The 13,705-nt window shown below is 36.1% G+C and overlaps 1 protein-coding gene across 1 annotated transcript in view; it reads left to right on the top strand.

The window, feature by feature from the left end:
• Positions 1–13,705, top strand: part of EYA4 (EYA transcriptional coactivator and phosphatase 4) — a 160,120-nt gene that overhangs the window by 113,270 nt on the left and 33,145 nt on the right. The window contains exons 10-11 of the mRNA XM_036769391.1: positions 605–741; positions 2,064–2,147. Of these exons, the coding sequence (XP_036625286.1) occupies positions 605–741; positions 2,064–2,147 (221 nt within the window). The remainder of the gene's footprint in view (positions 1–604; positions 742–2,063; positions 2,148–13,705) is intronic.

The following is a 13,705-nucleotide window of genomic DNA, read 5'->3' as shown; positions in this document are numbered from 1 at the left end:
TAGTCAGATAAAACCAATACAGATTCTTTTGGAGAAGAAGTAAGAATGTAGGTCAACCAAAGTATTTTTTACTTTATGGTATAATATTTTTAAATTAGGTTTTGGATTCATTAAAATACTTTTTCTCAGGCACTTCGAACTTTATGTGTTTGATGTTTCAAGTATCAAGTTCATGTTGAACTTGCCCCATCTCATCTATTTTGAGATCATTATATTATTTTGACGTGATCAATACAGAATCATAACAATAAAACAAAAATGCTACAAAGTGCCGCTAACAGTTCATAATGGATAACATCATTTGGGTGCATCTTCTGTTTGTATTGTCATATTAATTGGGTCAGGGACTTTCAGATGTATGTTAAATCCCATTGTAACACCAAGGGATTCTGCACATCTTTCTGTTGTATTGGTATTTTGTTGCATTAGATACTGAATGAAACAAGACAACAATTAGCCGAAGCTTTTGAATCTTTTTGTTATCTGTATGTTGTTCCTATTAAAATGTGATTTGTTAATATGAACCATAACCTGTATTATTTCTGATGGCTTATCCCTATTTGCAAATGAAGCACTACTTTGACATGCATGATTGTATTTACAGGAGATTTTGATACAGTGCAAAGCCCCTCCACACCCATCAAAGACCTTGATGAGAGAACATGTAGGAGTTCTGGGTCAAAGTCCCGAGGAAGAGGCCGGAAGAATAATCCATCACCTCCGCCAGACAGTGACTTGGAGGTATGCCCTCTTTTAATTGATGAATGGTAAAAAGAAGTTTTCTTCTGCTGAAAAGTAGAGTCTGCCTTCTGTAAAGCAACAGACATGGTTTCAAGTTAAATGGTTGAAAAAAGACCTCTGCCAAAAACCTGATGTATAGTTGTTTATCTGCTTTGTAGCAGGCACAATTTAGGGCTTTCATCTTTTATAAATGGACAAAACAAAACTGATATAACTTGAAAATGATATCCCTTTGCACTTTCTAGTCCTGAGAAAATTTCTTTCTCCAATTCAGTGTGGCACAGAGAAGAGAGATGGTTTAAAAAGACAAAAATTGAGGAATGATTGTTGGTCATTTTTCTGATTATCACATTTGGTACTGCAAGATCATAAAAGGCATTTATTATCAATACTTCATTAACTAAATTCAACCCACATGTTAAAGAAAATACATCTTCCAAAAACACGTATGTGAAATACCATAGCTTTATATGAATCTATATATCTCTATATGGTTTGGGACTCACAGAGCTTTAAAATCATCTCTGTGCATCATTTCAAAATTGAAGTTAACTTGGAGGAGAGGCAACATGATGTAGTAGGAAGAGCACTGTATTTGGAGTTAGAGGGTCTGTAAAATGAGTATTTTGCACTAATTATCGCTAAAGCCTGTCCCCAGCTCTAAGTCCCTTGAAACCTTCAGAATCAACCTGTATCAGAAATTACTGAGATGAGCCATTATTAATGCTAAAAACTTTTCTTTTCTGGTGTCAGGTACTTTGCCTAAGCAGAAACAACATAAAAAAATCCAGATAATGCAAACCAGAGATAATTTAAGGGATAACTATTTTCTTCCCAAGATGATTCTCTACTTTCCAAGGGAACTCATCACAGGTTTCTTTTAATTAGCCAGGTTTAAAATCTGAATCTGTGACTTATAAGACTTATATGTACAACACATTTTGAGAGACACCTATTCTCATCTTCATTTTTACTTTTAAAGTCTATGTTTTCTGTTCAGGAAAAAATAATTCAAATATATTCACCAGTTTTTTTTTTTCTGAACTGATGGTGAGTGATAAAAGTAGCTGGTTAAGTAATGTCACCCATTTAAATCTAAATTACTTTTGAAAATGTCATTTTGTAGTGCATTTTTGCTCCTCAGATCTTACAGAGGTTATGTTTTACTAACTTTAAAGTAAATTAATAAGGTGAAATGTTTTTCCATGATGCAGTGTCAAGATTATATCCATCTATGAAGCATGGTGATTTTCTACTTGTAAAGGGATTTCTGTTTTCCCAGAACACTGTTATGTGTTGATGTTTATCATTTATGTCTTCAGCGTGTATTTGTCTGGGATTTGGATGAAACCATCATCGTTTTTCACTCACTGCTCACAGGGTCCTATGCACAGAAGTATGGCAAGGTAAGGGAATAATAAAAGATTCTACTTCTAATTCCTATCATATTTTTATTTTCAAAAATTGGCAGTCGTATTTTCTTTGATGGCCTTCTTTTCTACAGGTGCTAATTTTGCAACCTGTCAGAATAGCATTCTTGATCAGGATTTAGTGGTCCTTGACTTGAGCAGACAACTTTGACGGTACAAATAGAGAGGTATGGTCAAGCAGATTCAAAAATAAGGGAAGTCATTCCTCCTCTCTTCATGGGGACTTTCCTATCTTTGCATGCCAAGAAAATGTTTCTTATCTTCATGTCATGATCATTTCAAGAGCTAGTTATCAAATTCATTTAATCTTATTATTTCCTAGCGATGGGAAAAGTGGTGGAGTGGGAAAAGTGGTGAGGTGGGAAAAGCATTGACTTAAAGTCAGAGGACCTGGGTTCAAGTCTTAGATCTGCTATTTACTAGCTGTGCGACCATACCAGAGTTATTTAAGCTCTCTCAACTTTCAACTTCAGTTCATTCCTCTGTAAAAATGGACATTATTAATTTTGTATTCTATTCTATTTGTACTATATATTGATCCAGATATTGACAATATATATGTATGTATATACACACAACATATATACCTATACACATACAGATATGTATACATGATTTGTGTATAGATACATATATGTACGCATGTGCCTAATTGTACTTGTTCAGCTACTTCATGGGGCTCTTGTGAGGAAAATACTTTGTAGACCTTATATACAAAACATTGTTATGATAACAGAAGCCAAATTTTAGACAGGTAGAAGAAGAACTGGCCAGCTCTGATTTTGGTCCAAAACTATGATTGGTGTGGCAGACTCCAAGGGAGGAAAGCTCTTCTATCAAGGCAGATCAGCAACTATCTTGCAACTTCTCCTCTTAGAGAGTTCCTGGAATTCTACGAGGAACCTTGACTTTGCTAAGCTAATGTAACCAGTTTGATTCAGAGATAGGACTACAGTCAGGTCTTCCTGACTCTTGGGCTAGCTGGCTGCCCACCATGTACCTCCTCCTTTTGTGCCTGACTAGTATATTCAAAACCTTATTGGTCTTTGTGGTAATCACTCTGGATTCTATGTCAAGTATACTTGTTGCCTTTATAAAAAGAGTTGGTGTACACCTACTCTGATGAAGCTTACATAGGCTCTATTTCTATTTCTATACCTTGGCTCTGTTTCTACTGATGTTTTGTTTCTTCCCTTCTGCCTTCTGTATTCCTATTTTCCCCTCATTTTTGGCTTACTTCAAAGTTTTGTTTAAGCATTCTTCCATGATACCCTTGCTCTGTGATTTTTAAGAGTCCCAATAGCCTCCCTGATGCTTTTGTTTTTCTTCTCACCAATGGTTCTTACCATCCACCATTGCTGATATTTATCTATGTGTATAAGCGCCACTGAGAAGGTGGACACAATTCTAGAATTATACTGCCGAGCATACGATATATCTATACTGACTGTTGGTGTTTATTGCTGCTAATAGTGACACCCAATACTTTTGTTCTAAGTGAACCAATCCATCATGGATTACTGCCTTACCATTTGTTCTGTCTGAAGCTTTTGTTTCCTAGGATTCTGCATAACCGTGCAACTGGAGATGTACACCACCATGTTTTTATGATAGTCCTTTTGCAAAATAGATATAACACTGAGTAAATTGTAATTCTGAACTCTGCCCATAAGACAAAGATTCACAGAAAATGTTGCCTGAAGACAAAGGCCCCACCAAATCTGAGTTGTCTTAACTTCTAAATTCCATCTCACCAGATCTTGAAACAGAATTCCTGAGCTACCAGCATTACTCTCTTGGAATCTCAGTCAGTAACAAGGCATTCCAGCATGTGTAAAAAGAAAAGAGTGGGGCTCACAATAACTGTAAACCATCCAGTTTTGAATGTTTTACAACATTCTGACTTTTCCAGAATGGACTGCCCAGCATTAACAGTTGGAAAAGGAATGAACTTTGGACCTGACTTTACTCACCTACAAATAAGAGGATTGTATTAGATGGCCTCTAAGGCTTTTCCTACAATGCTAGGTGGTACAGTGTGCACTGGGGATAGAGTCAGGATAGGCATGGGTTCACTTACAAGATATGTGATCATGGGCAAGTTATTTCGCTTCAATTTCCTTACCTGAAAAATGGGTATAATGGTAGCACCTAACTCACAGTGTTGCTGGGAGGACCAAATAAATAGCATATAAAGAGAATTTTGAAAATCTGAAGGTGCCATGTAAATGATGTCTGCTATTATCATTGCAACTTTAAATCTTTGATCCCAAGTCCTCTGAAATTTGTCTGTAGGCACATGCATACTTTGGGGGAAATACAAGTGAGAAATTCCCTTTCTACTTTTCTTATGGCAGCACGGAATGAAGTCTAAAACAGGGTAATTGACTGCCACTGTGGCCATATATATTTACTGACCAAGTGGTCCTGCTTGCTACTTTTCATTTGATCAACATGCATGGCTATTGTTTAAAGTAAAAAATAAAATCCATACTATTTTCTTACTTATTTTTTTAAAGAAAATAACTCCATCAGCTCAGAACATAGCAAATAATCCATCAAGCCTCACAATCATGATTTACTCTGTCTGGCTTAGTGGAGATAATATTAAGTACATCTTCCAAAACTTCATTTAAAAATATTCTTTCTTGGAGCCTTTGATCTTAACTATGATTCTAGGTTATGTTGATGAAACAGATGCTGCCAGAATCTTGCCATAGAAGTTAGTCCAGCTTGTAATTGTTGCTGAAATTAGCAAAGAACAGCAACATGCTGGGTAGCTGGTATCTGCAATGGATCATCAGCATGGGCAGCTGAGGAAGCACTAAATGAGCATGGGAAAGCCTAGTTCACTAACACGTATCATTATGGGAGGGAAGGTCTGGCTGAATGTTGGGGAGGCAGCAGGGAACCAAGGCATCAGATCCAAAGAGACTAACAAAGAATGTAGGCAAATAGCTGAGTCTGAGTCACAGAAACCGTGAACATGGTTCCCAGAGAAGGCATCTGAGCCAACTGGGACAGAGAGAAGGGAAGCCTGGAATAAAAGAGGCCTCGGTCAGAATCATGGTGGAGCTGGCTAGAGATTGGCAGGGTGGATGATAGCCAAGAGGAATTATCTGGCAATAGCACTCCTTCTGACTGGTTCCACCCCTAGGGCAGTGCTATCCACACTGGTGTCTTTAAAAACTACAGCTCTGTTGAAGCCTACATCCCAATGTCTAAAACGTTATGATTGGTTTAGATCTTATAACCACATGAGAGATCCTTTACTTGTTCATTATGATCACTATCAGCTGAAAGATTTCTTCACGACTAATGCCAACACCCAATGAATGTTCATCAGATACTTTTAAAACCAAATTAACTATGCATCCAATTCTATTTGATTTAACAGCATTAATAAACACATTACTATATGTCAGGCAAGGGCACGCTGGTAAAAAATGTTTAACAACCAGGGCTTTCTGAGGAAAAAAAAAGTATGCATATCCACCTTAAATTTTAATTTTCATTGTTTATACTGCCTTAAGTCTAGGAAAACAGAATAATAATAAAACAAGTCATGATTTGTAATATTTGCCTATTTCCAAGGTACAAATGTTCACACTAGAAAGTATAACCATCCTGCAAGCCAGTTAAGGCTGGTGGTGTGGTCTTAGGTGCTATCCATACAAAGACAAAAAGAAAAATGGTCTCTGCCTTCAAGGAGCTTACATTCTATTGGGAGGAACCAAGATTTACTTATGTAAATAAAGGTAAATGTCAAAGTATAAGCCCTTTGGATACTTGAAAATAATTATCATGATTCTTCTAAGTGTTACCCACTGTCTTCTGAAGAATTGATCTTCATTGGGCAAGGTCTCTAGACCTTACCATGCTGACTATGGACAAATTACAACTTGCAAGTGCCCTTCTGAAAATGTGAACGAATACATACAAAATGTGGTCTGAGTAGGGTTTAATACAGACATATCATCGCCTCCTTTATTCTGGACACTATGTCTATGTCAATTCAGACTTGGTTTTTGTTATTGTTTAGTCATTACAGTCATGGCCAACTTTCAATGGCTTTGTTTGGGTTTTCTTGGCAAAGATATTGGAGTGGTTTGTCATTTCCTTCTCTAGTTCATTTTATGAATGAGGAACTGAGGAAATCAGTGTTAAGTGACTTGCCCAGGGTTACATAGCTATTAAGTTGTCTGAGGCTGGATTTGAACTCATGAGGATGAGTCTTCCTGATTCCAAGCTTACAAAAGCAAAAGTTTAAGTCTATGGTGGGAAACTGATATAACATGATCTTCCCTGGTCCCACTCTCAGGGGCAAGGCTGTTACATTTTAGCACCAATTCCCCCTCAGGGTGCTCTGGCCCACTGAAGGTATTAGGAAGTCTCTTTTCTATACCATCAACTTAAGCCTTCATCCCACCATGTGAGTTAAGAAGTCCTTCACCTTCAGATGCGAATGCAATAAAAGCCTTGCGATGCCCAGGTAGACCATTTTAAAAACATAGACAATTTTGCTACACACCTAATGGGAAAAAAGCCTTCTCCCAACTACATGCTAGGCCAATACAGAATGACCACTCATGGTTCAGTCTCCCAGTTTTCTGGAAACAAGTCCCCTAGTATCTTCCACGCCAGGGTCTAGGTATGCACCAAACTCTCATTTCAGTGAGAATGAGGCTTATGGAAATATAATCAAGTATCTATCTTTAAGTTCGTAATGATAGTGCAATATGAAAAGTACTTGGTGATACTCAGACATTTGAACAACTGGTCTTGAACCATCAAGATGTCTCCATAAGGCTCTAAGTACCTTGTTTCTTGTCTACCTACTATATGGATATGTGATTTTATTTGTATGAACACTCCCTCCACCAACACATAAATACAACCGCTTTGCAACTTAGTAGAAGGGCTTTAAGAATTTCTGTGGCCAAAAATTCACTCTGGGCAACAAGACCATGAGAACTGGCATTACTGCAAAGAGTAGAGAAACAGATTTGGGATTAGGAGACCTCGCTTTGGATCTTGTCTTAAACACTTACTGGTCTAGTATTTGATCAAGGGCAGGTCACAACCTTGTAAAGGCTTATTTCCCTGATCTACAAAATGGGGATAGTAATATTTTTACTGGGTTCTTCATAATACAGTAGTAAGAACACTTTGAAAACCTTAAAACATTATGTAAATGTGAGTTAGTTTTGATAGTATTATGAACCTCCCTGAATTGAGTCGGGTTGACCTATGAATGACATACATACAGTCTGTCACAGTTCCATTTCTGAGACCTTTCCTGTTTTATAGAACCTTCTAGAACTTATATTTTGTTCTAGCATAACCTTTAACATCCCAGGAATCACCTCTGTGCCAGAGTAATATAATTACAGAAACATATTCACAATTTGTATATTCATCATGAATGTTAAAATATAGATAATCTTTGCAGGTGCCTTCACAACCTGCCTCCAACCTACTTTTCCTACTTTATCACATATTACTCCCTCACATACACATTGCAGTCCAGCAAAATTGGCTTTGATGTTCTTCCTCATTTTCCACTTCCATGATTTTATACTGCCTAGCTTCCATGCCTGCAATGTCCTCTTTCCTCAGCCTTGTCTTTCAAAATCCCTAGTTTCTTTCAAGCTCAGCTAAAGTATCATGCCTATATGAGGCCTTTTGTGTTCCTGCCAGAGCCTTCCCACCAAATCACTTTTTATCTATTTCATATTTACTAGTATATGTAATTATCAAGCAGATGCTTGGTTATTTCTGGAGTTTATTAAATTGTGAAATAGACATATGTCATACAAAACATATCTTCCAATTGACTGTTATATGCAGATAATGTCCTTACGACACTCCATTCACATATTTTGCTGATTCTTTAAATTTTAGGGAATTCAGTGAAATTCAACAGGTATGTATGAAGTGCCTTCTGCATACCAGACATTATGCTAGACAGAAACAGCAATTACAAAAGCATACCAACATGCCTAGAGAAGTGAATAGACTTGAATAATTCTGAATTTATCTCTCACGAATCCTTTGATATGCGTATTTAATTCTCTTTTATATTAATCAATATCTTACATTTCTCAATCATTATATTGATCATTGACCCATTTAATATTAATTATAGTGATTAAACAGACTAATGAAACAAATAAGGAAAAAGAGAATTATGGTTTCAGTATGATTCAGAAGCTTTCCAAGTAGAAAAGTGATTACTCAGACATAAACTATAGATAGCAAACCAGAAATCAAAGAATTTAAGTTACACCAAATATTTTCAAGGAACACCAAGTGGACAAGCTGTACTGTCTCCACCCCCTTGCCCCTCTTCCAAACATTTATCTTTTCCGTGCACTATTTCATCTCATTCCCCCTCCATTCAGATACAAAGTAGAGCAGCCATGAGGACCGTCATTGTTGGTGAATGTCATTTGCCCTGAGTGTTGAAAGCCATTAACCTAGCTTATTTATAATAATACCAGCTGTTAGTTTTGAGGAAATGCATCAATGTTTTCAAGGCTTTTGGGGTACCATTTAATAGTTGGAAAGGGTAATAATTTAGAGGTACAGCACTATGGAAAACTATGTGGCAACTCTTCCTTAGTTTTAAAAAGCTGTAATACTAATGTAGATAATTTTTTCTCTGATAAATCTCCAGCAGTAAGACTACATGGGCATCAAAGTGTCAATAATGAATATGTTTTTCTTTCCTTTTTTTTAATCCCTAAGTGGTACACTAGCCTGACCAATACAAAATTACCCCTGTATCCAATCATGGAAAAAATAATAAACAAATCATAACAATGATGATTTTGTGTTTTCCTGACTCGGAAAGATAAACGTTCCTAAGACAGGATGGAAGATGACTCAGGAATGCCTTGTTACTCATAAATCTCTACATTAAATGGCCTTCATGCTTTTATTTAAAAAAAATACTGGAATTTCCTGTGTTCCTTTCTAAAATAAGCATCACTCTCCAAATTTGCCTCTAAAAAGGCAACTTAATTAGTCCTTCCTTAAGCAGCAGTGACAGTTTTTGGTTTTAGCTCAGCTCCTTTGTTGACACTCTCCATGCCTGTGTGTATCTATTTTTGGTTATTTATCCCAGTAGCAAATGATGTACATCGGTATTTGAGCTGCTCTGACCTGTAAGACTGATGATGGATTTTGCAGCTGAGTACCAGTTGGCACATAGAGTTTTCTACAATGCAAAACTCTTAAATAAGTTTGTTAATGTGATGGGAACATGTGTTAGAAGTCTACCATCATCTGTTAAAGTTTATAAAGAACATTCCTATTCCCTGATTAATAGTATATATTATTTTACCTGATATGTCCCAACTAGTCTTCACTTTGAGAGGGAAGAGGGGGTGTTGAGGGGGAGAATGAAAAAAATGTTCTTTGGCAATTTTGTTCCTTTCAGAGAATTAGCATTTCATACTGGATGAAGTCATGGTTTTCTTAAGTCACCCCAAAGAAGAAAGATGCAAAGGAAATAGCATAAACCATGGATCAGAATGAGAAAAGAGAAAATGGCTGCCTTAAAAGGAAAGAAATTCTAGCTCCTGAAACTAATGTTGAGTTTAGAGAACCTGTTAAATATATGCCAAAGGTACCACCAGAGCAACCTAGAAGAAATAATGCATTCAAGTGGATAAAACCAAATTGTATTTTTAGGATTAAAAAAAACCTACAACATATATACAAAAGATAAAAATTTGGAAAGGCACTACATGGATTTTGTTTGATTAGTACAGTCATGAATAACACCACCAGCCTAGATCTTCAGAGCTTTAAAAAGTATTTATCAAATGACAGTGTAATTTTAGCAAGATATTATTCCACTAGAATCAAGCAATTAAACAAGTGGATCAGATGATGTTTGATGAAAATCCTGAGAGACTCTTTCTGTGCTTCCCCCTACTTTTCATATTTCTGATAATTACTTAAGTGAAATGGAGGACTTTTTAAAAATATCTTCTTAGTCTATTAAAGGAATGAGTCCAGGATGACCAAGGAAGGAAGATTTGTTTAGAGGCCATCTAGGCTAGTTACTGCACATTATGGATGAGGAAACTGAGGCCCAGGAAAGCTAAGTAACTTCCCTTAGTTTTTTTTTTTAATTTTACTTACTATATTTTTATTTTATGAAATAAAACAGAAATTTCCATAATATAGTAGAATAAAAAATGCCCATGAAACTGCAAATCTATTTTGTACAACTTGCTATTACTTTCAAATAAATAATAAAATTATGATGTAATTTTTTTCTTCCCTTTCTCCCTACCCTAGAGATAGCCACCGTTAGACACAAACATACACATATATACATATATGTATGTATAGGTAAAATCATACTATACATACTTCTATTTATTTTTTTCTTTCTTTTGATGCAGATAACATCTTCCTTCATAGGTCCTTTGTAGTTAATTTCAATATTTGTAATTGTCAAAATGACTTAATCACTCAAAAGTTTAGTAAGTTTCAGAGGCAGGATATAAACTGAAGTCCTGCAACTCCAGAACCAATCCTTTCCCCACTACTACACTGTACTTTTAATAAGTGGAATAAATGCTAACTTTAAAGTCCAAGTAATTTTTGAAACATTTGCAAGCATGTAAAAGGTCAGAAAGTGAGAAAATCTTCTAAGTCCTTCTCACTTTAAGAAGATGGTAATTGGAAAGCAATGTGGGTATATCCCCTAAGTCCTTTTTTTTAGAAACTATATTCTTTGTTTTGTTTTAATGTTTTTTTTAGCCTATGCTCAATCAAAAAAACATTTATTGAGCACCTACTATGTGCTAGGTGGCAGCTAGGTGGAACAGTGGATAGAGCACCAGGTCAGGAGTCAGCAAAACCTGAGTTCGAATTTGGTTTCAGCTGGTAGCTGTGTGACCATGGGAAAGTCACTTAACCCTATCTGCCTCATTTTCCTCATCTGCAAAATGATCTGGAGAAGGATCTGGCCAACCACTCCAGTACCTTTGCCAAGAAAACCCCAAATGGGATCACTAAGAGTGAGACACCACTGAAAAATGAATGAACAACGAATGCACTAAATGCTGATGATACGAAGAAAGGCAGTACACCTTGCAATGGGGAAATAACATGCAAATCACTATATACAAACAAGACTTATACAAGATAACTTGGATATCATATTAGAAGGAAAGTAATATCATTAAGAAAGTGCAAGAAAGGGTTCTTGTAGTAGGTAGGGTTTCAATTGATTTGAACGAAGCCAGGGAGTTTAAGAAGTGAACATGAAGACAAATAACATTCCAGGCATAAGGAGCAGTCAGTGAAAATGTAGGTACGCATTAGATACAATGTTTTCTTGTGAAGAACAACAGGGAGCCCAATTGTCCTGGATCATAGAATACATGGAAAGATGTGAAATGTTTAAAAAAATGGAAAAGTAGGAAGGGGCTAAGTCATGAAGGGCTATGAAAGGCAGACAAGTGCTTTTATATTTGGCTATCAAGAATATATTACATCTTCTAGGTTCCAGGCACTGTGTGTGCAAGGTCATGGGGATGTGAAACCCAAAAATGGAATATCAATACCCAAAAAGCAATCTTTGCCTTTAAGGTACTGATATTTTGTGAAAGAAAAGTAATTTTAGAAATAACTTATTTTTCTAATAGTATTTTCCCCTGTTCCAGTCCAGGCTTACATACTATTAAGTTAAGCTAACGGTTGCTAGGTGGTACAGTGGTTGAAGTGCTAGATCAGAGTCCAGAGGATCTGAATTCAAATCCTCCCTCAGGCATCTGCTCATCTATGACTTTCAGCAGGTCACTTTCTCTCTGCCTCAGTTACTATACACACACACGTGTATGTACATATGTATACATACGTATATATTGATATTTTGAAATTTTGGTTTTCAGTTGTGTCCAACTCTTTGTGACCCCATTTGGAGTTTTCTTGGCAAACATATTGGAGTGGTTTGCCATTTCCTTCTCCAGTTCATTTTACAGATGAGGAAGACAAACAGGGTTAAGTGACTTGCCCAGGGTCACACAGCTAGTAAGTGTCTAAGCCTGGATTTGAACTCAGAGGAATCTTCCTGTTTCCAGGCCTGACACTTTATCCACTGTACCACCTAGCTGCTAGAACTATAACTGTTAATTATTTTTTCTAAAAACATCTTTGCACTACTTAGCTCATTAGATTGTTTTGAGACAAACACTCAATAAATTCTAAAGCACTATATACACATGAATTATCTATATTTTGTTCACTGATCATTCTGTCTTTCTTTTGACTTTCCTTTACCCCACTTGCTTTGTACTTTAATCTCCCCCCTCAGAAACAGACACAGCTGTTCTATTCACCAGTCATTTAAGGATAACTTTCCTTCATTTTTGAGGTTCATGAACTTGGATTGGTACAACCTTTAACATAATCCTTCACTTTTAACTTCTTGTTTCTACTTTTCTGAGCTGGGGGGTCTCAGTTACTTTCCTAAATGGTTTCATTTCCAGTCCTGTTATTTACATTAGCTAGCTTTCATTTGTATGCACAATTATAGACTTGATGCTTGAGCTGAGCAATTACATTTTGAATACTTTTTAAACACAGGGTGGAATTAGTAAGTTGTCCAGCTGTTTTAGGCACCTGTGCTAGTGAGGAGTAATTGACTAGGCAGGTAGGACTAAGATCCCACAAAATCCCTCACTAAATGCATTCTTTTCAGACTCAAATTTTTTTTTAGAGAATTTTGTCAGGGCCTCATAATTGCTCCTTTCACTTAATACCCGATGCTATGTATGTATGTGTGTGTGTTTGTATGTATGTGTGTATGAATATATACATATATATACGTGCATGCACATATATATATATTATACTCTTACATGTGAAATTATCTATAAAATTTAATATATAAACATACAAAATTTAATAATATACATATATAAATTTCTCCTCCCATTCCCCAGTAGATCGTAAATTTCTTGAGAGAAAGGATTGTGTCTTTCTCCTCACCTGTTTGATTAAAGTTTGTTGGATTGAACTGAATATGGTCAAAGTCAGGATGGTCAGTTTAGGTTCCTTGAGTTAAGTCTAGGGTTACTCTTCAAAATCCAAGGGGCGGGCCTAGCCTGCCATGCTTTTATTTTAAAATTAAATTATCATTTTTATTATTAACTGACATTTGGAAACGTAACACATTAATGTACAAAGAACATGAAAGCATACACTGTGAGCTTCTGTTATACACACTTCTTGAAAATTTATATATATGTTAAATTTAACCATACAGTAGGCAGCTATTTAGTTGTGTCCCATTCTACACTATTTTGTTGCTTCCAAGATATATTTTAAATGCTTTATCAATTCTTTTTTTTTTGCATATCTATCATTACTCACTAATCTACTGTCCTCAAATCTTCTCCCTCATTAGAAGCCCTTGTCATTGTTCTTCCTTCCTTCTGGAAGATAACCAAAGACATCAGGAGGGTGATGTCTTTACTTGCAAGTGAAATGGATTTAATTGAGGCAGA

Source organism: Trichosurus vulpecula, chromosome 7, assembly GCF_011100635.1.
Source record: "Trichosurus vulpecula isolate mTriVul1 chromosome 7, mTriVul1.pri, whole genome shotgun sequence".
NCBI classification, from domain to species: domain Eukaryota; kingdom Metazoa; phylum Chordata; class Mammalia; order Diprotodontia; family Phalangeridae; genus Trichosurus; species Trichosurus vulpecula.
Note: the sequence above shows the minus strand (reverse complement) of the source record. Positions and strands in the feature narration are given on the sequence as shown.